The 25,379-nt window shown below is 38.3% G+C and overlaps 1 protein-coding gene across 1 annotated transcript in view; it reads right to left on the bottom strand.

Moving 5' to 3' along the window:
• LOC150083964 (homeobox protein unc-42) overlaps positions 1-25,379 on the bottom strand; it is a 129,395-nt gene that overhangs the window by 94,180 nt on the left and 9,836 nt on the right. The window contains exon 2 of the mRNA XM_090374970.1: positions 6,227-6,555. Within this exon, the coding sequence (XP_090231096.1) occupies positions 6,227-6,555 (329 nt within the window). The remainder of the gene's footprint in view (positions 1-6,226; positions 6,556-25,379) is intronic.

Below are 25,379 nucleotides of genomic sequence, written 5' to 3'. Positions count from 1 at the left end.
TCTAAAACTTCGCATAGTTTCATGTGTGCATTGTTATTACTTAGGTTCTTTCAGCCATTTCTAAAAGATTAGCTGCCAGTATAAGAACAAACACCCTAAAAAATGAGGTGGTGCAATTTTTTGAGCAGCACTGTATATGTGGCGCAATATGGTCTAAGTCGCTGATGCGCCTAAAACCCTACAACACCCATCCAGCCAACCTTTAGAATTCAATTTAATTTAATAATAATTAACCTTAATGACTGATATATTACAGTTTTAAAGTACTGTACATGCAGTCATTTCCTGATTAACTCTATTATTGTGTCCGGGCCGTCACTAGCGGGGATGGGAAATTATGCTCCCGGATAATCCGAGTACATACCTTTATAGTATTCAATCGTATACTTTTTACTTTCCTTTTATTAAATATTTCAACGTGTGAACTATTATGGTTCCGGGGTTAGGAATGTCAACTTCTATTCTACTTCTAATTTCGCCTTTTGTTAACAAAAATTACTAAAACAAATAACATTTAGGAAAAACATATAAATAATGATGAATATCTATCTACTTCAAGCTCTGTCAAGTACAGCGCAAGATTGGTTTGGTACTCTTTCTCTATAACTGTAAGTTTAAAACCAGTAAATATGAAACGACTAATATACTTTATTCCACGTTGGGAGGCAACTTATTCCACTGTTCGACAACAACCGGCTGTCTATAGGTGAACTTCGTGAATGGGGCATACCTCTTAAGACGTTCTTTATATGGGCATAAATTTTCACTCATAACTTGCCGTTCATTGAACACTCTCCATAAGTTCTGTGCCTTTTTTTTTAGGTGCTATCTCCAGAATACAATATACCAAACGCAATCTTGTATGAAGACTAATGACTTCCATGGCCTCCTTTTCTTTATAGTAAAGTCTTATAAATCTTGTATATCATCCTTCTCCTGCCCTCCTTTAACCTAGGATTGCTTGAAAATAGGTGATATAATTATTTTTCCGAGATTGCTGTATTTTCATTAAGTCACATCATCACCTATTCTTCAGCGATCTAATTCCTTAACATTCCCAGAGATTCTGGATTTCTTTCGACTGTGAATATCATTGAAAAGTATCTGTTCAACATATTTACCATTTATTTGGGCTTTCTGTGGAATTTCCACTGCAACCAGTTAAGGAGCCTATTGATTTAATCTCTTCTTTTTTGTATCCATATGTGAGAACACCCTGGCCCTTTTTACCTCTCTTTGCTTTCTCATACTCAGCTTTCGTTCCTCTTACCTCGTCAGTGGCTTTGTTACATATTCTCTTGAATCAAGTGACTGTCCCATGCTTGTTAATATTGTAGCGGAGTGGGCAGCACATGCGCTTTGAGTGGACCATGGTTGAAATCTGAGTGACTGCTAATTACTGTTAATGATTGGCTTCATTGTCAAAATAATTAATGTGAATGAACTGCGAGTGGTCGTGGCAGCATATAAACAAGAAATGTACCAATGTTATGAATACGTTTAAGCTGCGAGGATAAAGCCCTTCAGTATTTTCTATAGCATTTTTCTCTCTCTCTCCCTCTCTCTCTCGAAACTGAAGTTCTTTTGTTGCGTTTGCCTTTGACTACATAACTTTCTTTAGATAAAACCCATATTTGGTATTGCCGTCACTGCCTGGTATTGGTTGCCCACTGTCAAGTTTTTGATAGTTAGCTTCATTAGTGAGGTTGGTTGTTGTTATAGGAAAAGGTTTTAGGGGCATCAGCAGCTTAGGCCATATCGCGCCATAATATGTCTGTAAACTGCGTGTGTTCCGTGGTCGATTCTTTTTTCTGTTTGCTGAACGAAAAACCCGAGTTTCCGGGATCAAAAAAAAAAAAAAAAAAACGTGCTACCCTCGACTAAGACCGACTGACCAGTCACGCTGTGAGAAAGACCCAAAAAATCCCTCCCGTCATTGATAGTATTCGAACTCGAGTCTTTTCCACCCGGTGTGGAGAGGTCGATGATTATACCAACTGAAGTATCCGCGAGGGCCATTTTCAATTTACTCCAATTCACATTACACCTTTGAGTCAACGTCCACGTTACGTTGATTTAACTCAGGAAACATTCTTGTCACATTCAGAAATTTGTTAATCAGTAGTATCCATTTGTCCATCAGTTCGTCTCTATCTCTCCTTAACACAATAAAAATGAACTTCATGTTATATCTCTGAATTGCATCACTTATCAGAAAGACCACATCAGCCCTAGTTAACTTCATCAAAAGCTGAAATCCATTTAATTAGCATTACTCAGACAAATGAAATTTGGACTTCATTGCTTTTGATAACTCTGATGCACCCTTTATGGTTCGTAAGTGTTATATTCGTGTAGCAAATTCTGTAATGTTGTCGAAATAGATAACGAAACTACAGAAAGTATTCATTTTAAATGTTTACTTCTAATGGAAATATTGAGAAATAATGTCCTCCTCCTACCTTTTTTAGTGCGAATTGCAAAATCATATTATAGTTGATTACTACTATTAAGCAATTACATTGAATTAATGAACAATTACGTCTATTGAATAATTTAAAATAACGATGGAAACCAATAAAATTTATAATAGCTGTTATCTGCCCCATGAATTAGATTTTCAGCAATTCAATTAGAACTACACGATGCTTCACTAGAGCATTGTCTTTCAATCGAATTGTCATACAATAAACTTAAAGATTAATTGTACTCCGCTTCACCAAAGATGCCATTTGCAAAAATTCATTAGGAAATATAGTTGTAAAAATAAGTGTCTTAAGTGTCTTCAGCCTCATAAATACGATATTGAACCGTTTCGTTTAGAAGTCAGTCGATTTTAGACTTAGAACTGGCATTCACAAACTAAACTCACTTAACGAGAATGACTGTCGAAAGCTGTAGACATCTTGTAGATGCTCAGCCCACAACAGTGGTGCTCGATTTAGTTAATGAATTAATTTTTAAATACGAAATCAAGCACTTGATGCATTTGCGCAAGTGATTAACTGACATTGTAAATTATTATATTATTAGCGCTACAATAACTGTTGAATCAGTAGGGTCATTAATAACACTTTCATGCGTGTTTTTAATACTTTGGGGTGTACGTGATCAAATACGTACGCAGGCGATTTTTAGGCGAGCTTGCATATACGAGGGCTGTTCAATAAAGAATGATCATAATTTTTTTAAACAACATACCTTTATTAATCGTCCATCTTTTGATGGTCTTTTTCAAAAGAGTCCCCATTTGACGAAATGAACTTACTCCAACGTTCCTGCCATTCTTCAAAAACCTGATGAATGCCACTTATTGACATGCGTTTGAGAATCGCCTCCGATGTCTCAACAACTGACGACTGGCAAAATTTTCCTCGCAGCTCCTTCTGCCCTCGTGGATAGCACAGTTAGTAGAATCGCCGTCCTCCCTACACCGGGTGGAAAAGACCAGAGTTCGAGTCCCGTCAATGACGTGAGAAATTTTTATGGGGCTTTTTCACAGCCTTGCTGAGTTAGTCGGTGTCAGGCGAGGGTAGCATGGCATTTTTTCTCTCCCGGAAACTTGGGTTTTTCGTCCAGCAAACAGAAAATTGACCTCAGAACACACGAAATTTACATACAATATACACGGAGCAATATGGCCTTAGTCGCCGATGCTCCTAAAATCCTACAACAACAACAACAGCAGCGCCTTCTTTAACTTTGGAAATAAAAAAAAAAAATCGCAGGGTACAAGTTCAAGGCTGTATGGCGGATGAGGAATATGTCTGATATTAACGCTGGCTAAGTACTCGATGACAGTATGAGCAGTGTGAAGTCGCATACTATCGTGATGCAGTGTCCACCCACCTGCGTACGTGCAGTTGTGGTCTTTTGCGATGACCGATCTCACAATGTGGACAGTACAGTTCTGTAGTAAGATCCCGTAAGAGTCGTGGTACAACATGCTGGTAAACCATCCTTGAACGTCAAAAAAGAGATCACTATAACCTTTCCTGCAGTAGCCACAACTTTTGCTTTTTTTCGGTGTTGGCAATGACGTAGACTTTCAAACAGAGCTTTGTCCCTTACTATCTGGGTCGAAATGATGTTGTAATAGGATTTTTTAGGAGCATCAGTGACTAAGGCCATATTGCTCCGTGTATATTGTCTCTAAATTTCGTGTGTCTGTGGTCGATTTTCTGTTTGCTGTACGAAAAACCCGAGTTTCCGGGATGAAAAACCATGCTACCCTCGCATGAGACTGACTAACTCAGCCACGTTGTAAAAAGTCCCATAAAAATTCCTCACGTCATGGACGAGACTCGAATCCAGTTCTTTTCCACCCGGTGTCGTGGAGAACGTTGATTCTACTAACTGTGCTATCCACGAGGGCTAGTTGGAACTTAGTGCTGATTATGTTAATCTGTTCGCTTACCGGAATGAATTTTAGTTTAAGCTTGCTGGTTGTCGCTGCCAGTCGACAATCATGGATGTTGAAGCTTTAATTTCGTAAGACGAGCAGTATAAGACAAAATAGACACACTGCATTGAAATAGAAATATTGTGGAGAAATATTTCTATTTCAAGAAAAAAAAATTTCTTATCATTATTTTATATTTTATTCTCTCAAAGCAACCAAGTCTTTTCTCGGTAGTTTTGTATGTTTAAATCATTTAGTCTGCGTTTATGTTAATCGATGTTCAGCCTTGTTTTTTTAAAAAAAGAATTAAAAGTTTCTCAATTCATGTGATATTAAAAATGTGGGTAACTTTTAGTATTTTAAAAAAGTTTGTCCTAACGTATTTTGTCATATTAGACAACTCCTGGAACCCAAGTTTTCGATACTGACAAGAGGTGCTGGTCAACCTGCATTCTATGTGTCCATAGTCAGTAAGCAGGTTAAGGTGGGTTACCGGTGTTGACAATAAGCGGTTATCGACCTTGCTTTCTGTGTATACATGCCAACCGACGACGCATTGCCTCTAATATAATAGTGTTGTTTGTTGGATGAAGTCTACACCAGTAAAGTTAGCCAATAGGTTTGTCCTGGTGTAGAACGAAGACATAAATTCGACCTTTCTGGCGTCGGCTCTGCAATCTTGTTATCAGATCAAAGGACTGAGAGAAATGCAGCAACCCATGAGCGATGCTATGGCCAGACTGACCATAGCATCGCGTTTGCGCAATTACAGTCATCGGACAGCTATAATTTCTCTCTGCCCTTTGACCTGATGACAGAACTCCGGAGACGAAGCCAGAAACATCGCCTGTGATATAATTGAGTGTGTTGTTTGTTCTGGTGTGGAGGTTATATCTGTAACAACAGTGATTTTCAAATGACTTAGTTATTTCTCACGTGGATAAGACTAGCATTATCATTTCTATAAACGTAAATTAATCTCCAAATTATTCTTTTCTCACAATGCAGTTCTTTTTTTGCATAACTGTGTAGTTTTATTTTGTATTGGCGCTACACATAAAAACTCCTTACTGTTCAGCCAAGGCCCAATCGATTAAAGCAATAGGATTAACAAAATGGATTATACTACTTCCATTCACGGAAACAATTTCATAAATTCACATACAGAATGATGGAAGCTTAACTGTTTTCAACACAAAAAGCGTGCTAGAAGATTGTCCACATTCGCGAAGGGTCAGCGACCGTAATTTTTAAAATTGTAGGAAAATTGCACAAAAAATATACTTCCCATCTAATAAGGAATATATGTGGTGCTTCATCCAGTGCTTCAATTTGGTGTCAATACCTTTCTTTTTATAATAATAAAATCCTTCATAACTTCTTGCCTAGCATTCATTTTATTTTATTGTTCCGGTACGAATATATCTTATTGGGGTACACAGGATCAAGCTGCCTGACATCAACTACCTTCATTGCAGAACAAAGCCGTTTACTAATGCCTATGCTGTACACGATTTGTTTTATGTGCCCAGAAAGTAAGTTTTGAACAAATCATTTGAAGCGTATTAACTAGATGTAAGATGTTATCATTTATCTTAAGCAGTTCGCAGACCAACGAAGCACAATTTGCTTTTTGTTATATACCAAGTGGGCTTTATTATTTGAAAATGTTCCTAAAACTTTACGATTAATGATTTTTTAAAAATATTTTTAAAAACTGAACATTTAAGAAATTGAACGTGACTCAAGTTTCAAGTTAAACAACAAGGGATAAAGTACTCTGCTTGAAGCTATTTTAATGTAAGATTTTGCTATTCTGCTGACCTGGATCCTTGCTTCATTGAGTTTGGTGATCCTAGCCAGTTCTTCTCGGCAGTAGATGTCGGGATAATGGCTTTTAGCAAAGGCGGCTTCCAGTTCCTGCAGCTGTTCCTGAGTGAATGTTGTACGGTGGCGCCTCCTTGCTGGAGTGGGAGGACATGTGCTCGAACCTCCACTTCCTGCAGTTCCACTGTTGCTGGAAGTTGTGGTAGATGTAGGTGGTGTGAGACTGCCCCCACCGAGTGGTGTGGTCGCCAGACCTGGACTACTTTCAACCTTCAGCTTCTTGAAAGCCCCTTCCTGGCTAGAGGAAACCGGCGAGCGTTTGTACACTGGAAATAGATAAAAACAATGCAACCATAAGACGAGCTTTTGAAATCCTGTTCAGAAATTGGAGTAAAATCGTATTCTTCCAGGTAAAAACCATAAAAAGATGTTTATATTAAGAAACAAATCTGAGCCTTACCTCTTCAGAGGTGTCTTTGTATGGTTGTAATACACAATTAAATATATTAAAGTTATCTTATACTGTAAATGTTTCTTGTATTGCCGCCATAAGAAAATTAAGTGGCCTCGAGAACTGTGGCAGTTAAAAGCGCATAAAGTGTGTATTGTTAAATATGCTTGTAACTTTTCGCTTTTCTCACTTTCAAAATACGAGGTGTGGCAATAAAGTTCCTAGACTGGTGCAATATAAAACACAAAGCGAAGGAGCCTAAAAATGGTTTTATTTTTATTCAAAATAATCACCACTTGACTGAATGCATTTAATACACTGTTTTAAAAGTTTCTGAAAAGGATCAGCGAAGGCTTCCAAAGAGGCGATGTTCAGTTCAGCAGTTACGTTTTTCTTTATGTCGTCAACGTCCTGAAATATCTCTTTCCTTTAGGAACAGTTTTCACCTTTGGAAAGAGGAAATCCGCTGGTGCTAGGTTGGGTGAGTAGGGTGGATGGTTGATTTGTACAGTGTCATGTCTTCATAACAAGTACAGAATGGGCGAGGCATTGTCTTGCAACAAGAACCGGCTGCTTTTGTCTCGAAATTGCGGCTCACCCGGGAGAATGTGCTTCAGTAGTTTTTGAAATACCTGTACGTAGAACGGAGCATTGACTCTCTCCCCCTTCAGGTAAAAATTTCTTGTGAATCACAGCCTGTTTGTTTTAAAACATGATCAACATCTTTTTATTCCTGGATTTCTGTAAATGAAGCTTTTAGGGCTTTGGTGATGATTTTGAAGTCCACTGCATGTTTTGACGCTTCGTCTCTGTGTCGTACTTAAATACCCAACACTCAATGACACGACTGTATTGTCCAGTGACAATACAGTCGTGGAAATTAGGATTGTCTTGAGAAGTCTGGTTGAAATTTTCACATGATGACACCCTTTGTTGCTTCTGTTCATCCGTGAGACTGTGAGCCACAAATTATGCACAAACCTTTCTTTCCCATAAATCTTCAAGTGGAATTTGACTAATCGTCTCCTTATTCATATCCAACTCATCATTCTGAGGGTCAAACGTTGATCTCTTGCCACAGTTTCCTGAACTTTAGCAACTCTGTCCTCATTTAGAGAGGACAGACTTCCCTCTTTGGTCATCGCGAACATCCTCCCGTCCGTCTTTGAACCGCTTATGTCATTCAAACACATTGGTATGACTTAACGTTTCATTGCTGTAAACAGTTTTTAACATTTCATACAGTTTTGCAGATATTCCCAGTTTAAAGCAAAATTTGATATATTCTTTCGTTGCTCTATTGCAAAATCGTGACACGGAACGTTAATGCCATTGACGAAACTGGTTGTTACTTGCAAACTGTTAGCCCATTGAACACTCTCTGTATCATCATCTGTTAGATGAAGTTTGAACTACAGCATTCTTTATTTTCGAACTCATCGAACATGACCACGACAGCACCTGCCCGGGAACTTTATTGCCATACCTCGTATACCATGCTGTATACAGCATATTTTAGGAGTTAAAAAAGTGAAAAGTTTGTCGTTTTAATGAAAACAAAGGCGCATTTCTGTTCTTTGGCCATACCCTTTAGAAATGCTAGTCACATTTCTGTGTAGAAACAACAAGCGACAAATATTTCCCCTTACAAAATATACTACCGTTGTGTATGGTATATTTTGGGAGGGAAATAATTTTATTTTTATTTCACTGTGCAATATTAGAGTACTTTCCATGTACTGTACCTATCTTTCTTAAGAAAAAAAGATGACACTTCTATAGTACATGTACAATAACTTGCAGAATATAAATTTTTTATTTTTCGTATTTTTATGGCTATATTACAACTGCCAGAAATCTGGAAAATTACAAAATCGACAAGGGTCAGATCCCAGGGTTGACGATGATTTATAAACTGGATATAAGTCCTAGAATTTTGGAAGCACGTGAAACAACTATTAATGCGATTTGAAGGATGTAAGTCAAAGTTCAGATGGATGTGTAATGGCCGCTACACACCTTCAAGTAAACCTGTCAGGTATGCCTGCGCAGGCACGCCTGTACAGGTCTACCGGAGCGTGTAGATGATAAAACTGCACAGTTATTTTGACCTGCACAGGCGACCGTAGGAATTTTGAAAAATCATTCGATTTGCCTGAACCGGAGTGGCCTGTGCAGGCAAACCGGAGCGTGTGTAGCGACGTGGCAGGCGCACTGCCAGATTGGGGGATTTCCCTATTCGACTATCATTAATAATTACATCAATTCTATGAAAAAAAATTCACTATTAATTTTGTCGCCGATTAATAAAAAATTTGCCTGGATTAGAAGTAAATTTTAACTTTTAATATCAGAGTGTCAATAAATATAATTTATAATAACAGCAATAATAAAATTTATTACTGTAGTATTTTATTAAATTTTAAGAAATCTGGGGGATTTTTTTGAGAATTTCGCTAAAATAGGGGAATTTTAAATTGATCTAGGGAGAAATTGATGAAATCGTCTGGCAACACTGGGCAGGTGTCAGTTCAAGTGCCGCGTCGTAGCAGATAAGACAGAAAGCGTGTACTATAGGAACGAAATCGCGTCCCGAAGCCATTAAGAGTGCATTGAAGAATTTTTAGAGATTTATAGAAGTGAACCTTGCTTATGGTAAATTAAGTGCAAAGAATATCACGATCGTGCAAAGAAAGAAGCAGCATATTTAAGGTTGTTGGAAAAATTGAAAGAGGTTGAGCCTTCTTCCAACAAAGAAAGTGTTGTCAAGAAAATAAATAACATACGAAGCAATTATCGAAAGGATTAAAAAAAAGTTAAAGCATCATCGAAGTCAGGATCGGGTACAGAGGATATATACCAACCAAAATTATGGTATTTCAAATTGCTAAGTTTTTTGAACGATTAAGACATTCCTCGAAGCTCTCGCTCCAATATTAAAATTACTCCAATTTTTTTAATTACTGGAGTAACTATTGAAAGAAGATCTAAATAAGTTTCTTCATTCATCCGCAAATAATTATGCCAATATTTAGGGGCCAACTGCAATTCACTTAACAAGTTCACATGTGAATAAACTTTTCTTTTTTTCAACCATTCTTTGCACCATATATTACGTTTTATTTTACGTTTAAAACACTTCGTTGCAAATAATAAACCAATTATTGCTAAAACGTCGTCTGTCGATGCCATGCTCAGCCGACTGAATGAATTGTGTCAGGTTTACCGGAGCGTGTGGATGCACTACGGGCATCCGGTAGACCTGTACCGTTCCAACAAAGTAATGTACACCTGAGATAGGTTTACATTACTTTGTTGGAACCATTTACATTACTTTGTTGGAACGTCACTTGACAGACAACTAGAGAAAGGTTCAAGGTGTCCACTGGTGTGCCTTTGTTTCACAAGTGGCGCTTAGTGTATAGTGGTCGCGCTCGCAGTCTTGTTATTTAATAGTTACACTATGTATATCAGTACTTTAAATATTTGTGCAGCAAGGTCTAAAACGGAGACTGGACTATAATTAGCAGAGTTTCTGTGGGTCCTCCTCTTAAAATGGAACCAGTCGTACCTGTGTGAAGTAGGATGGATATTCCAACTGGGAGAGATGGAAGGCTGTGTGAATACAGGTATATAGAAATAAAGTTTTTGAATAGAGCTACTGGCACCAGTTCTGGGCCTACAGAGTTGTGGTCTTTCAACCCAAGAATGATGAATACAAAAGTACTAATAAGAATACGAGAATACGAATACAAGAATGACTCGTACATGTGATAATTGCGTATAAAATTTGAAAGACGTAGTAAACGATACTTACGAAAAAGAAAAGTTAAATATTTATATTCTATAATATAATATGTTAAAATAATGTATAAACGATAGAATACGAATTTAAATGTTTTTCACTGCATTTTGTTCTCTTTATAATAAGAATTAATAGGGCACAAGTTAAGTAATTCTGTTCCTTCTCTCGTATATAGTCATCGTGGGTAGCATTTTGGTAGAATCGCCGTCCTCCCCACAGAGAAAAGACTTGAGTTGGCGTCCCGTCGATAAGGTGAGGAATTTTATGGGCCTTGTTCACAACGTGGCTGAGTCAGTCGGTCTCAGGTGTGGGTAGCATGGTTTTTTCTCCCTGGAGTTTCGTCCAGAAAACAAAAAATCGACCACAGAGCACACGCAATTTAAAAACAGTATACACGGAGCAATGTGGGCTTAGTCGCTAATGCTCCTAAAACCTCTACAACAACTCTCGTATATATTTATAACAAAGTGACGGCAGCATTCATTGTTGATTTATAGAAAAGGTTTGGTTTTATTAAGAAAATAAGACTAAGAGATGAGCTTAAGTGCAATGCGATATTTCTGAAGAGGTTTTCTAAATGCTCATGCGCTTGAAATGATATTAACGATTAAACAGTTGCGTGACTTAATGTAATCCTACTTAGTATCAAGATCGCTTGCAGTTGGGAATGTTCTCCCGATATGTTAGTTCTTTTTCGGTTAAGATGTAGTTTTTAGTCTTGATAAACAAAATTGCAAAGTTTCTTTTTCGACTCTTTTGGTTACAACTTTTCAGGGTTTGATTTTTCATTCAAAATTGGATATTTCGTTATAACGCGACCGCATGATAAAGAGGTGTCCCGGTTTAGGTTACATAAAATCTGGTCACTTTATCCATAACAGCGCCCGAACGTGAGCCCGATTTTTGTTTTTTTTTAATTTCGTTAAGCGAAGTAAATTATCCCAAGAATAGCATAAGTTGCATAAAAATAATTGGTATTATCTTATTATTTGTCTGTGCAGTCTTTCAGATCCACAGAGTACGCAGACTCTGGTACTAATATTAGAAAAGGGGGGAAAAGAAAAACCAATTTCTTAAACGAAGAATATGATACTTGTTATTTCGGCAAGTAGGGGGGTTTGTGGGGAGAGAATCTATGTTGAAACTAATGATATAAAGAAAAATGCGTTCACAATATATTCTCCTAGAACAAAGGAGAAAAGTTGAAACGGTGACAGATTCGCAGTCGCAAACACAGTAGATTGCGGAAACTAACAAAATTTATTTCAATACGTTGCAGTCCGTGGGAAAGGTGTAATTGCAAGGGGCGACCAAATCACGTCACATCAGGCAGAGACGGGAAGTAATAATTGCTTGTGGAGGATGATAATCACTTTATCCGTTAAAAAGAGATGACGAACGTTTAACCAGTCCCATATGCTTGAAGGCCTGAGAGATGATGGAATTAATTTGAGGGGAATGATGAGGGTCGAAGCAGAAGATGACTTCCGAGTCTTTAATAAGATTTATGTTCTCGATGGATGGACTTCTTACAAAGTAAACATTGGAAAATGGTCTGACCATATTACGAGGAAAAGCTATTTTTATCCTCTTCTGTTTATGTTACATAATTTATACGTAGGATAAACAGAAGAACTAAAGGGTATGGTTATCACGGTATATGGGGAAATCTGACACGTTTTATATATTTCTAAGTAGCCCAAAATTAGCCCTACAGTACACTAAAAAAAATCACTGTCATTTTCAGTGTAGTGTACACTGAAAATGGCAGTGTACACTACTTATATCCGGAAAGTATTTTACAGGTCGACAAGACAGGTGGTCGATGTGACAGTTGGTCAACACCATTTGATGCATTTACAAACCACTAAAAATAGCCATAAACAGCATCAATAAAGGAATTTTATTTTATTAACTTCAAATATAAAGTAAAAGACAAATAAATAAATAAATTACTATAGTATAACATGCCGAGCTACGTATAGTTTCAGTTACAATTATGGACAATTATGAACTTTGAATTGATAAAGATATACACTCATGATCACTGAATTGTGACCGCCTACCTAATACTGCGTGGGACCACTGTTCACACGGATAACGGTAGCTGTTTGCCTAGCATTAAATTCACTAATCAAGACGTCCGTAGAGATCAGCAGCTATGCTGCCTGAAGGGCTTTCCTCAGTGTCGAAATAGATGATGGTTACGTATCCCTACGCCTCACTTCTCGTTCCAAAACATCCCACAGACGTTCAGTTGGATTGGGCTTGGGAGAATTTGGAGGCCAATCAAGATGAATGGTAATGTCTTCGTTGTGTTTGTCGAACCACTCGTGCACACAGTGCAGGCCCGATGACATGGCCCATTATCATCTTGGACGATCCCGTTTCTGTCCGGGAAAAGCAACTTGACGGGGTGCACATAATCTCATAAGAGCTGCCGGCATGTTTATATGTATATGGATGTAAAATTGATGTAAAACTTCTAAAACTTCTTCTTGCATTTCACCTGAAAAGTGTGAAATGCAAGAATGTTAGTAAAGTGTAATACGTTGTACTTGTTAGGCAGGCCTCTTCGCCACCAGGGAGCAGTCACCATATCGGCAAATGCTCCCTGGTGCCCGACTCTGTCATCAAGAGCCGGCCCCGATCTTCTATTCTATCTGTGTGACTAGCACACTATCCGCACCCACCAGAAGAAAGAAGTGCAGCCTGGTGGGTGCCAGCCTTCCCGCTCCCACGTGGCCCAACCTGGACGTCAGGAAAAAAAATAAATAATAAATAATAAAATAAATAAATAAATAAGTAAATTAAAAAAAATTTGTAAATAAAAAATCATCCACTCAAGAAAGAGGTATAATAGTAATAATAAAAACCTCGATCCGAGTGCCAGCTAAAAAAAAAAAAAAATAATAATAAAAAAAAGTATAGTAAGACTTACTAAGCAGACATGATCAGCATAGACATCTGTCTACGCTTTGTAAAGACAGACAGAATTCCTGCAAGGCATTATTAAACTTAAGAGTTGCCGCAGACCTCATCAGTGAAACCTTAGTCCATACGTACCAGGGGTTCTACTTCTTGCCAGAAAAGCTTTCCCCGCATACAAGTAACCACCGCCACCTGCCTGAGTAGTGACACCATGCACGATGGGTCCATGGACTCGGGTTGCTTGCACCACACACGAAGGCGTCCGTCGACGGGTTGCACTAGGTATTTGGACTCATCCGACCAGCACACTTATTTCCAGTCCTCCAGTGTCCAACCAGCGTGTTGTTGACACCACAGCATTCGCCGTCGACGATGATAAGCGGTGAGGAGAGGGTGTCTCTTGGTCATCTTCCTTGGTCATACGTCTGAGTGTGCGGCGCATCGTCATTTGGGATATTGTTTTCTGCATTCTCGATATTGTATTGCGATATCAACTGTCGCACAGTGACCTGCCGTTGAGCCCGTACAACGCGCTGTACCCTTCGCCCACCGTGAATGTCCACCTTGCGTAATAATTTACAGTTCTGTCGGTCGGAAGCGGTTTGATCTGTTAGACACTGTTCTTTGTGCACTTTAACCACAGTGGGCCGTGAGCAACTGACAAGACGTGCCGTTTCCGATATGGTAGCACACGACGCACCTGCTCTCACAATCATGCCTTTTGAAACTCCGTGATATCATTACTACATCCCATAACTGCTATTTGATCATTTTGACTTGTACAACCAGATGCAAATTACTACTGGTATAGCGCACGAAGCTGTTAGGCTTTTTATACTGCGAACTTTGCGGGCATAGTCCATTACGGATGGGGGTAGTTCGAATTCTGTGTTCACTGAGTATACTATGGATTCGTCTCTGCCCCATCGTATATCTTCATCTAAAAATCAGATGTTCAATAATGTTTTCTTTAATTGCTTTTAATGATGACACACTAGGTCCCGTCTTCCAACCGATTAACTCCTAATATCCTCAAAATTTAACGACAAATGCGGCGTATAATGGGCTCGACCAATTGTCCTTCCACCACCTTTCCATCGACGAACTATACTCTCCACCGACTGTCTGTCTACCAACTGTCACAGACCGGAAAGAAACGTCTGGTTTATTACAAAGTCCAAATACAATAAATCATGGTCGATAGAGAAAATTTTTAACATGCAGAAAATTCATCTTCAGAATATTTATATCTAAATTGTATTTGCAAACGCTGTTGAATATAATTTTGTGGACTTTATCATGATAACCATTTTCACAAAACAACATCGTAATGGATGTCAAGTTTCCTTATGAAATTGAAATCGAAGACGTGCATGGACACTTCAACAGCCTGAGGTTACTTTTTCGAGCCTTTTAAAGCTGAAACATAAAGTCCAAAACTTCTGGATATACACTGGTGTTCAAAGAAAGTGCACCACCCCTTGGGCGCATTATAGCCTTAGTTGCTAATGCGCCAATAAAACCCAACAACCAACCAGCATCACCCTTTAAAATAGTAATTGTCGTCTGAATAAGGTACATATATGGCAATATTTCTTACACATTGTATCAGATGTGATTGACACGCGTAGGTGATGACGTAATATTGCATAAGCTGTTACTTTCAGCTATATAAGCACGCTCTGCAAGAGTTGCAGTCATTCCTTGCTTGTGTCAGAATGGCGAGTTACGTGCAGTTGACGCTACGAAGAAAGAGTGCTATTGCTGCTTTATGTGAGGAAGAATGTTCTTCCCGTCATATTGCTTATAGAGTGTCTTGTAATCAGTGAGTAGATTTCTTTCCAAACTCAAGAATACTGGTTCTGCTGATAGGAAAAAAAGGAACCGGATGCAAACGAGTCTCTACGCCAAAACAGCACCGCGTTCTGAAGCGCTTATGCCTTAAAAACTGTAAATCTTCTTCTTCTGAGCTGAAAAGAGAATGGGAAGAACATACAGGAGTGGTAACAGTCAGAAGACGCCTCTTCAAGAAGCCCTCCTCACAAAAAAATGCAAAAGGCCTGATTAATTTGGTGTAAGGAGCATGTCAAATGGACCCCAGAACAGTGGAAGTCAGTTATTTTCTCGGATGAGAAGAAATTCAACCTGCATGGCTCTTATGAGAGACAAACAATTCACCGTAGATGTGGTGAAGAATACCATCCAGACTGTATGGTGTCTACAGTGAAATTCCCTATCAGCCAAATGATATGGGAAGGGGTGCATTTCTTATCGCGGAGTAGGTCACCTGCAGTTTATAAAAGATTCCCTAAATGCCAATGGATACCTGGCTATATTGGAAGGCAAATTGCTGCCAACCATTAAAGACCATTTCAACTTGGCAAGTAACTGCATCCTTCAGGACGACTCTGCTCCTTGTCATCGGGCGAAAAGTGTAAGTAGCCACTTCTGTAGTTACTTTAGCTTCATTTTTGCATTAGAGTTTCGACAGTAATGTATTTATATTTGTTACAGGTGAAAAAATGGTTGGAAGAACGGTCCATTACAACTGTTAGCTGGCCAGGAAACAGCCCGGCTGGACCTGAATCCTATAGAGAACTGTTGGCATTGTGTGGAATCTGCAGTTGCCAGAAAGAAACCAAAGACCCTTCGTGAACTTCAGGAAGCCATAATTCGTGTTTGGAACCACGAGCTATCAGTTGATTATCTTCAGAAATTGATCTTGTCAATTCCTCAGCGGTGTGCCGCTGTCATCAGGGCCAGAGGCGGTTCAACTAAATATTAGTTTGCACATGATGAACTTTTCATTTTGTTTTCTATTTAAAATGATAAACTGAAGCAAATTGAGGGCTTCTGATAACGTTTCAGCCATAATTGTCGTGTTTACCAAAACTGTTGTATAAAGGTTGCAAATGCTCATTTTGGAATATTTTGAAAGCACCTGTCAAATATTACTTAGCTTTGCTTAACTATTAATAAATATCTTTTGTTTATATTTATATTTGTGATGCTAGTCATTAATGTAACATGCCATCTCTAAAAAGGGTTTGAAATGTGAAATTCCTAGGTGATGCACTTTCTTTGAACACCAGTGTATAAAAACTTTGATCAAAGCTTAAAGGCAGGTGGCTCCGATAACTTCATTCCATGAATGCATTTTATTAGAGTCACATTTCTAAAGGCGTAGGAGAAAAAGAAAGATGAATAAGGAAAATAAAGGAATAGAAGAGGAGAGTAATAGAAATGTTTAAAATTCAACGTGCCGTCTAGAATGTTATTACTTTGTCTTGCAATTCTAATTTATACAAAGGTTGGTTACTTACAGGAGGAAAGTTTTGCTTTAATAGAAAATCTGTAATTTTGAAAACTTGATACGTCAGCGATGTGGGTCTCATCAGAAGGTAGGAAATATTATTATCCCAGAAGATAAGATATTTAAACTTTGTATGTCATTAATTAATGGCAGAATTTATTTATAAATTTGCCATTATGTTAATCTCACATTAATATCAGAATAACAATTGGGAGTGAGTACTGGGCTTTGATCAAAGCTTCAAGGCAGAGATGTCCACTTGGACTATTTAATTGCTGGATTAGCAACATTTATTTTGACACCATCTAATTCACTTAACTAGCATGAAACGGCAGAACTTTGCACAGTTGCTTGTGTAAAAAGGTATTTTCAGAAACTTTTTTTTTTGTTTCCAAATGATTTCTGGGTCGTAGAAAGAAGTAACTCCTACACTGATGAGACTCAAATATATTGTCATTACAACGCCTCTTTCCGCTAATTCAGATCGACATTGAGACAGGCATATTTAGAGGAAAATAGAGAAAGAGAGAGAGAGCGAAAGAGAAAGGAAAGTAATATTCCAGGACGTGCTTTTCATAAAGGCAACAGTACAAAGATCTATAGTTTCAGCTGGCTAAGCTCAGAGGAATGTGACTGTTATTAAAGAGCATTCATGGAATTTTGAGTTTATCACCATCACTTGCCTGATATGGATTCCATTAAGAACGCCTGAGTCTCCTCAAGTATATCCTGCGTGGTTGGCATGGAAACACTACGAAAGTTCCCGGATTTAAGACCACACTCTGAGAAACGCTTAATTCCTCCCCGGAGAAGTGGATAGAGATTTTCATTCAGACATTGCCTACCTGTTAGGAGAATTATCAACCAATATTAAATTTATAAGAAAAAATCTGGGAACCTACATACTATAGTGTTCATTATTTTGATCACCTAATGCAGGGATCGGCAACCTTTTTTTGAATGAAGAGCCATTTTTGATCTAATTAAAAAAAAAAAAAAAAAAAAAAAAACAATCCGAAGAGCCGCACTTCAGCTCAAGCTGGGAGGAGGGAGGGGGTAGGGGAGTTTTTCAAGAAATGGAATAAAGTGGGAAGGTGTTTTATTAAAAAATATATATTTTGAAATATTATTTATTAATACTGAAAAAATGAAACCAATTAGGTTAAACATATCCAATTAGGTATGAATTAATGTGACTTTTGCTGCTGAACTTCTTGAGCGAGTCTTTCAACATCAGGTGAGTATGCCGTGATTTTCATCTTTAAACATGTTGAGAGACTCGCATTGTTCAGACGGTTTCTTGATTTATTTTTAATATAGTTCATGTTCGAAAATATTTTCCCACAGAAATTCGTCGAACGAAAAACTGAGAGAAGTCCAAACGTAAATATTTTCAAATTTATATACGTGTTCGGTATCGAACACGCATATAGATTCCACGCATCGAACAAAATTTGGGTTTGCTTTTTCAACTCATCTATCGCCGTCCATTTGTGTAGAATTGCAAGGGCAGCCTTTTGCCTCTCCAATTCCTCAATTTCAGTTTTAAGGCATTTTAGTCATGCACTCCACATGTCCTTGATTTTTAAGTCCCCTAACTCAATTTCAAATTGGGCTAAAAGTTGAAGAGCACGCAATTGTGCTTAATATGGGCTAAAAGTTAAAGAGCCGCAGGTTGCCGACCCCTGACCTAATGTATACTTTTGGAATTATTGCACGTTGCAATATGTTCAGAGAAAGGATGCAGTCATTAATAGTTCACCGTTATTAATAATTTATCGACTGGGTTTCACTAGGGATAAAAAGTTGGATTGTTGGAAAAGAATTTAGCAACGAAAGTGTGTTTGAGAAGGAAACTGGATGTCAAGGATTTAAGTTTTTTTAAATTCTCGATTAAATAACAGGAAACTTAACATTTATTTATTACATAACATATAAGAAAGAAAATAGTGAACATTCAGGTAAACGCGCGCAAGGTACAATATGAATACCAACCGTGTAGGTTAAATTTTTTTCACACATTTTAAGTAGTATTTAATGACGAATGCAAGCACGAGCGAATACACAAAGAATGCAGAAATTATGGGAAAACAAACAAAAAGCAAATATAAATTAAATAACAAAAAAAAAGTCTACTATTGTCAATTGGCTGCATCGTTTTTGTTTTCATCGCCCATCTGATGGAGTTGTTTCAGTCCTCCACAGAGTCCTTAAACAACCCAGCAAGATCTAAGTGAGATCTTTGATGACACCACAAGAACGTGGAGTGTCCTTGAGAGCCCATTTATAGTAATTTTTTACACAAAGGACAGGTTGCTAAGGGATAAGTTTCCCTCCCGGATTTGTGCAAATCCGCGAGGTAGGTCCCCACTCTGTGCAGAGCTTCCGTTCACACTGTAAGGTTTTTGGACAGAAGCTGCAAGTTCAAAGTTTGGAACAGGAGATATCGAATTCCATTCGTATTGCTAAAAGAAAACAAAACAAGGTTAGGGTGATTGTTCAGCAGAATCATTGAACCCTAGATGGGTTCTAGACAGTATTTTTCAAGCCGATCTACGGAAGACTCCAGATGTCATTGCAGAGGACTGGTAATTGAGACGTGTTCTACATTTTTTGGAGAATGCGGTTTGAAAAAAATTGTCGGCAAAGATAAGGAGAAGGAATATTAAAAAGTACAAAGCAGTACTGGAAGTACTGCTTTGTTGGCACCAGTGTTCCTGTGATGATGCGTATGGTTTGATTGAGTTGAACGTTGACATGATGTGTGCGAGCTGTAAGGACAAAGAATAAGCTCAAGATTAGTTTAAGGTCTGCTTCCAATTCTATATGATAGAGTTGGAAGCAGGAGTTACACTCTTAGTTATACTTGATTTAAAACGTCAACGATCACAATACTCTGAAATGTAACGAAGTCATCATTCAAAGTCTCTTTCTGTTATCTCAAAACTGTTGCTTTGGTATGAGAAGGCAGATGTCATCAGCATGACATTTGCCTTCCCATACCAAGGTGTCTTGATAGTATGTGAAAGAGAAATCATTTAAGAATACGTGAACAAAGTTAGGGCTAGAATCAGTCCCTTAGGGAAGCCACTGCATTGGAGTTTCCATGCTTCCTCAACCAGAATGATTTAAACAACGATTTCTGAGGAGTACTCATTTATTCCGACAATCTAATGATATAGCATCTGAAAAACTTCAATAGCAGCCCGGATATGCCAGATAGAATTATATGGCTTCGAAACCTTTTGTCTGGAATCTGTTCACTGTATAAATTATGAAGATAAGATCAGAACTTGGTCACAAGTACTTCTTCTGCGAAGTCCGCTCAACTCTAAATGTATCTTCAACAGCTGAAGTATTTCGTTGAAGGACCAGGTCTTTCGAAGATTTCATAACAGTTACCAGGCAAGAAGATAGGGCAATAACTGGAAGTAAGGATTGATCCTTTCCAGGTTTTTTGGAAGTGCAATAACATCTTTCCCACACGCTTTACCAGACTTCATTTTGCTTGGTGCAAGATTGAGTTCCCTCTTTGGAAATGAGGAAAATTTTTTTTTCAGGTTCTCTCTGAAATGTTTTATATCGGCACCAAAGATTTAAAATTTTAAAAGGTCGGTTAAATGTGTAAAAGAAAGACAAGAGCCAAAATTATCCTTAGACTGCCCTTCAAGAGGTGATGTACCTTGGTTATTAATACACATGTTTTTCTATATCAGTGCTTTTAAATCTTAGAAGAATGCATGTATTATTTCCTAAGAGTTTCGATTTATTTATCAAAATTCGAGAAGTTCCTCAGCAGACGAAATCGGATTATCACAAAACTGCTGTTTGAGATAATGCAATTGGAATTAGCTGTTATACTTTTAAAATCAGGTAATGAACTAATTTCATTATATGAAATAAAGTTTCGTTTTCGTTTACTGTTTAAACTAAACGGAGGACAGGGAATAGGTTCCCATTGAGAAAAAAAAATTTTTTTCCTTCTATTTTCCGATTTTTTTTTCTCTGTTTTTCCAGATGTGCCTTTAATGAACGACGTGCTGCAGGAGTCAGACCTCAGATTCAAGAATATTGCACAATATGTAAAAAAAAACTGTATTAGTCAAAGAAAGGTGTACGAGTGGATGGGATGGAAAACTTTAAAAGTGGCAGAAGTGTGGTTTACGAAGACCGAACAAGCAGTTCGGCAACCTCAACAATGAGGATATTAATTTGCTGATCAATTTAATGATCTCATTCAAGGAAACAAACGGATTACTGTTTCTGCTGTTACCGGAAGGTTAGACATTAACTACGGTACTCCGTATTCGATCATACACGACGCCCTCAAAAATTGCAATGTTTGTGCAACGGATGGATATCAGAATTATGCTCATAGATGAGCATAATTGGAAGGGTTTAGAGATTTGTAGGGCAATTTTTAGCGTGTCGCGATGGAGAGGAATTCCTATGACGTTATGATAAATATTAAGAAATACGAAACGTATTTCTTATTTCTTGTAAACTCTTCTGACCCTATATTATGACCGTCCTGAATATAAACAGATGATTTATTATCAATAAAATCTTTTTTCTCGATTCTGTCAGTTTCGTATCGTTTACACCAGATGGCAGCACTAGATACCTAACTTTAATAATTATTATTATCTGTTTATTGAAACTTTTATTTTGTATATCATATTTTAAAAATAAAGACATAACTTCGTAATGCAATATTAAAGCAGTGTAATGCTAAATTATTTAAGTATGATAATTGTGATAATGATTGCTTTTGTGATCAGTACTGCTGTATATAAAAAATATATAACGAGAGTCGCAAAAAATCCGAGGTATGACCGATTTCTTTCTTAAAAATCAACATAATCTAAAAACAGCTCAATACCGTATTTTTTTTTTTTTTAATAAATTGGTTAGCTTTTAAATACATTCAAAGAAAATAGTTGTCAACTACTTTAACGAAACATAATGGAAGGTTTCTTTAATAAATTAGTTCGCTTTGAAATATAATCCAAGAAAATGAATTCAAGTATGTTAGTTTTTGATATTGAGTTCATCTGAGGCATAAGCCTCAGATATGAGAGCAGTTTGTGGGGGGGGGGGGCTTCCCAAGAATTAATTTATCCACTTTATTCTTGAATTCCCCACTGCTCGCGGCCGAGTTAGTTGATCTCTAAACAATTTTCCAAGAGATAACAAAAAAGCGCTGAAATTGTTATATAAAATAGTTTAAAAATTTCTACATAGAATAGTTTTCCATTTCTTTATTATCATTATATGTAATGTATTTTATTCTTGAATGACTTTGGCATTCTTTGTCTGTTGTGGACTTGTAAAAACATTTTCGCCACAGTTCATTATCTTTATTTTGCGGTTTTGTCGTTTCAAAGCCCACAACGTTTCGTAGAATCCGAGAAAGAAAGAATACGGTCACCATAGCAACTTAAACACTATAGGTCCATCTTCAAGTCATCTAACCTGCTGAAGCTTCTGGTGAAAGTCCTACTTCCCTTCCAGATAGATCAACTATTACCAACTTGCTGGTAATAGTTGCTTGTCCGCGTTTGAGCAAATATAAGAAGTTGGAACTTGGACGCTGAGGCCGTTATTAGATAAGAGCAGACGTGTTATATTTTCTGTCTTCTCTTCTGTGAGACAGAATAGTAAACCTTCATACAGGGGGGTCTAACCCTTGCAAGGACCATCATCGTAGGAGTTTCACCAGGAGGGGTCCTCTCAAGCCTTCTGTTTTCAGTTATTATCTCCGACTGGTTGTACACAATCAATGCTTGCTAAGCTATGAAGATAATATCAAAACGCCCACACGTGTTAATATGCATCAAGATCTCGACTTGGTAAAAACGGAAATTAGCAGTACACCCACCACAGTTGCGTCTTACGGCTGCCAATTCGGACATAAAATCAATTCTGCCAAATTGAATTCACGAAATATTCACTATCGAATAGCCATAATCGCTCCAGCCGTCGGGCGGCAATACCCAAATAGTATCCAATCATAGAGATCGGGAGACTGTGCATTAGACCCCAAACTCCGTTTTAATGTCCACTTAGACACGATACTCACACGTGTTTCAAGACTCAGATAGATAGCGAAGCGACATCTGCTACACTACTCGACAAAATTAACAGCACACGTAGAAAACGTGGTGTAACTCGTGCAGCTTGCGATGAAATAGGACAAAATTTGGTATGGTGGTGTACCACAGAATAAGGATGAAAAGAGGAGACAGCGAGAAACTTCGGAAAGGTATAAGGGTCATTTATAGTGGTTGTATAAGAATCACCAAAAAGGTCACATTACAGAAGTCGATACAAGATGCTCGAAAATATGGTCACATGACATCAGTACGGCGTATGATCCCCTCCAACGGCTAAACAAGCCTGGAAACGGCGAAGCATGCTCGATATGAGGGTATCTTTTAGATTCTGTGGCAACAAATCCCATTCTTCCACCACCAGCCCAGCCCTTAGCCCACCAAGTAACCGAGGAGTTGGCTATCGACGTGCAATGCGACGCCCAAGGGTGTTCCACACCTGTTCGATCGGGTTGGCCACGGCAGTCGTTGGATATCTGCAGTTTCAGGATATTCCTCCACCACTTGAGAAGTGGCATTGTCGTGCATGAAAAGAAAATCTGGGCCAACTGCGCCCCGAAAATGTTGCACATAGGGTTCGAGGATTGTTCTCGGTGCCTCTGCGTAGTTACGGTATCCCTATCATAAACAAAGAGAGGTGCGGCTGTTGATCATTATTCCGCCCCACAGCAGAACGCCGCCTCCACCGTAAGTGTCCCTTTCTCTGATGTTGGAGGGATGGTACCGCGTTCCTCGTTGTTTTCTCCAGATGAAATAACGTCTAGAATCTGTTTGTAGGTTAAAACGGGACTCAGAGTAGAGAACTGTTTCCCATTTGTCAGGGGTCCAAAGCATATGTTCATAGCACCAGTTTCGACGAAGTCTGCAGTGGTTTGGGATTAATGGGCTACAAACTACTGGTTTCCTTGCGTAGAGGTCACTTGAATTGAGCCTTCTTAACAGTCCGGTTGAAAATATTTTCACCTGTGGCCGCAGCAGCCCCAAGTAACAATTGATGACAAGACATCGTAGGGTTTCGTCTTGCTGTTAGAACCAAAGGGCGGTTTGTTCTGGTTGACGTAACCCTTGGGCGACCTTGGCTAGCTCTTCTTGTAATGGTTCCGGTCTCCTGAAACTATTTCCATTGTACTGAGACGATACTGCGTGACATATTAAGCCTACGTGCCATTTCCGCCTGCGACTACCCGGTTTCAAGTCGTCCAACGGCTCGCTATTTCAAAGAATCATTTAAACGACGATGACTTGCCATCCTGGGTACTGGAGATATGGCTATCGTACTGAGAAAGCCAAGAAACGGTAATGAAGTGATGGGGTTGCAACCCATGTTTTTACAGGCAAGAAGAATTTGCATGATGTGCGGCTCTGTAAGTTGGTAGATCGATTTCTATTGGATACTCGGAATTTGCATGCCAGGATGCCTATTATATCAAATATTCGCCTTCGGCGACACTGTTCACAATAAAATATTCATGAAAAACAATTTGTTCTGTAATTTTGTCGAGCAGTGTATAAAGTAAATTATTATTATTAATATCAGTCTGTTTACACAATGGACCTACCCCGGGATGGCTATGCCAGGAGGGTGCTTTTTACATTCTAGGGTTCGAGTTATTACAGGCAACATGGGTAACATATACTGCACATGCAGGCTTGTCCTGAAATATTTTATATACGGATTTTATATTAATTATATATTTTCATATTACGATATAAAATTATATTAAGAATACATTTTCACCTATTAATGAATATATAACTACATTATTTTTCTTGACGGAGGAATTTTGAGTTCCTGTTATTGTGAAGTACAGTTTCATTCTATGGCAGTTCATTTTAGTATGTTGCCGCAGTGCACATCTATATGACGTATGCTCAAGTCTATAAGAATTCTGAAAGATCTCCTTTTCGGCACGTTGCATCCTTACAGAATTTTTGAGCATCTATTTGCAGGGAGTTGAACTTTTTTAGTAAATTTCCCCGGAAAAATCTTCAAAGTTCTTCAAGTTTGTTAACGATTGTGCGAAGTGTGGGATTTGCCCCATTATTTCGTCTAGCTCTGGAACGTGGTTTAACAATAAAATCTTCCAAAGCCGGCGCGTCTAAGTTGCCTGTGAGCATTTGTGCGAGAGTGTATATATTTATATTAATTATCCGCTACACCCAGGGTGTAATATTAAGGTTTGATTAGAGAATAGCCCTTGAGATAGTGAAGGGGTGGGCAGCAAATCTGTTAAGCCATCTCCAGAGCCAATACTCAGTCCGAAAGATTTCAGAGGTATACTAGTCCTTGTCTAGCTGCCCATAAGGCACATATGTTTTCGTCTTCGTTTGAGCGAAGTGCTGAGCAAACTGATTCTGTAATCCCACTTAACACCCAGGTCCAGGTGAGAGTGGACTTTTCCCGCATTAGTTCCTCTCGCAGAAATCGAGATATAATTTTTCTTGTGCTTATTAGTTATGGTCATTTGGGCCGACTTCTGTGCATTAATTCGAAGCGCAGTGCTATCTCAATAGATTTCGAATTCTGATTTTGCTAT

This window comes from Mastigoproctus giganteus, chromosome 6 (genome assembly GCF_048544385.1).
Source record: "Mastigoproctus giganteus isolate SK-2022 chromosome 6, ASM4854438v1, whole genome shotgun sequence".
NCBI classification, from domain to species: Eukaryota; Metazoa; Arthropoda; class Arachnida; order Uropygi; family Thelyphonidae; genus Mastigoproctus; species Mastigoproctus giganteus.
Note: the sequence above shows the minus strand (reverse complement) of the source record. Positions and strands in the feature narration are given on the sequence as shown.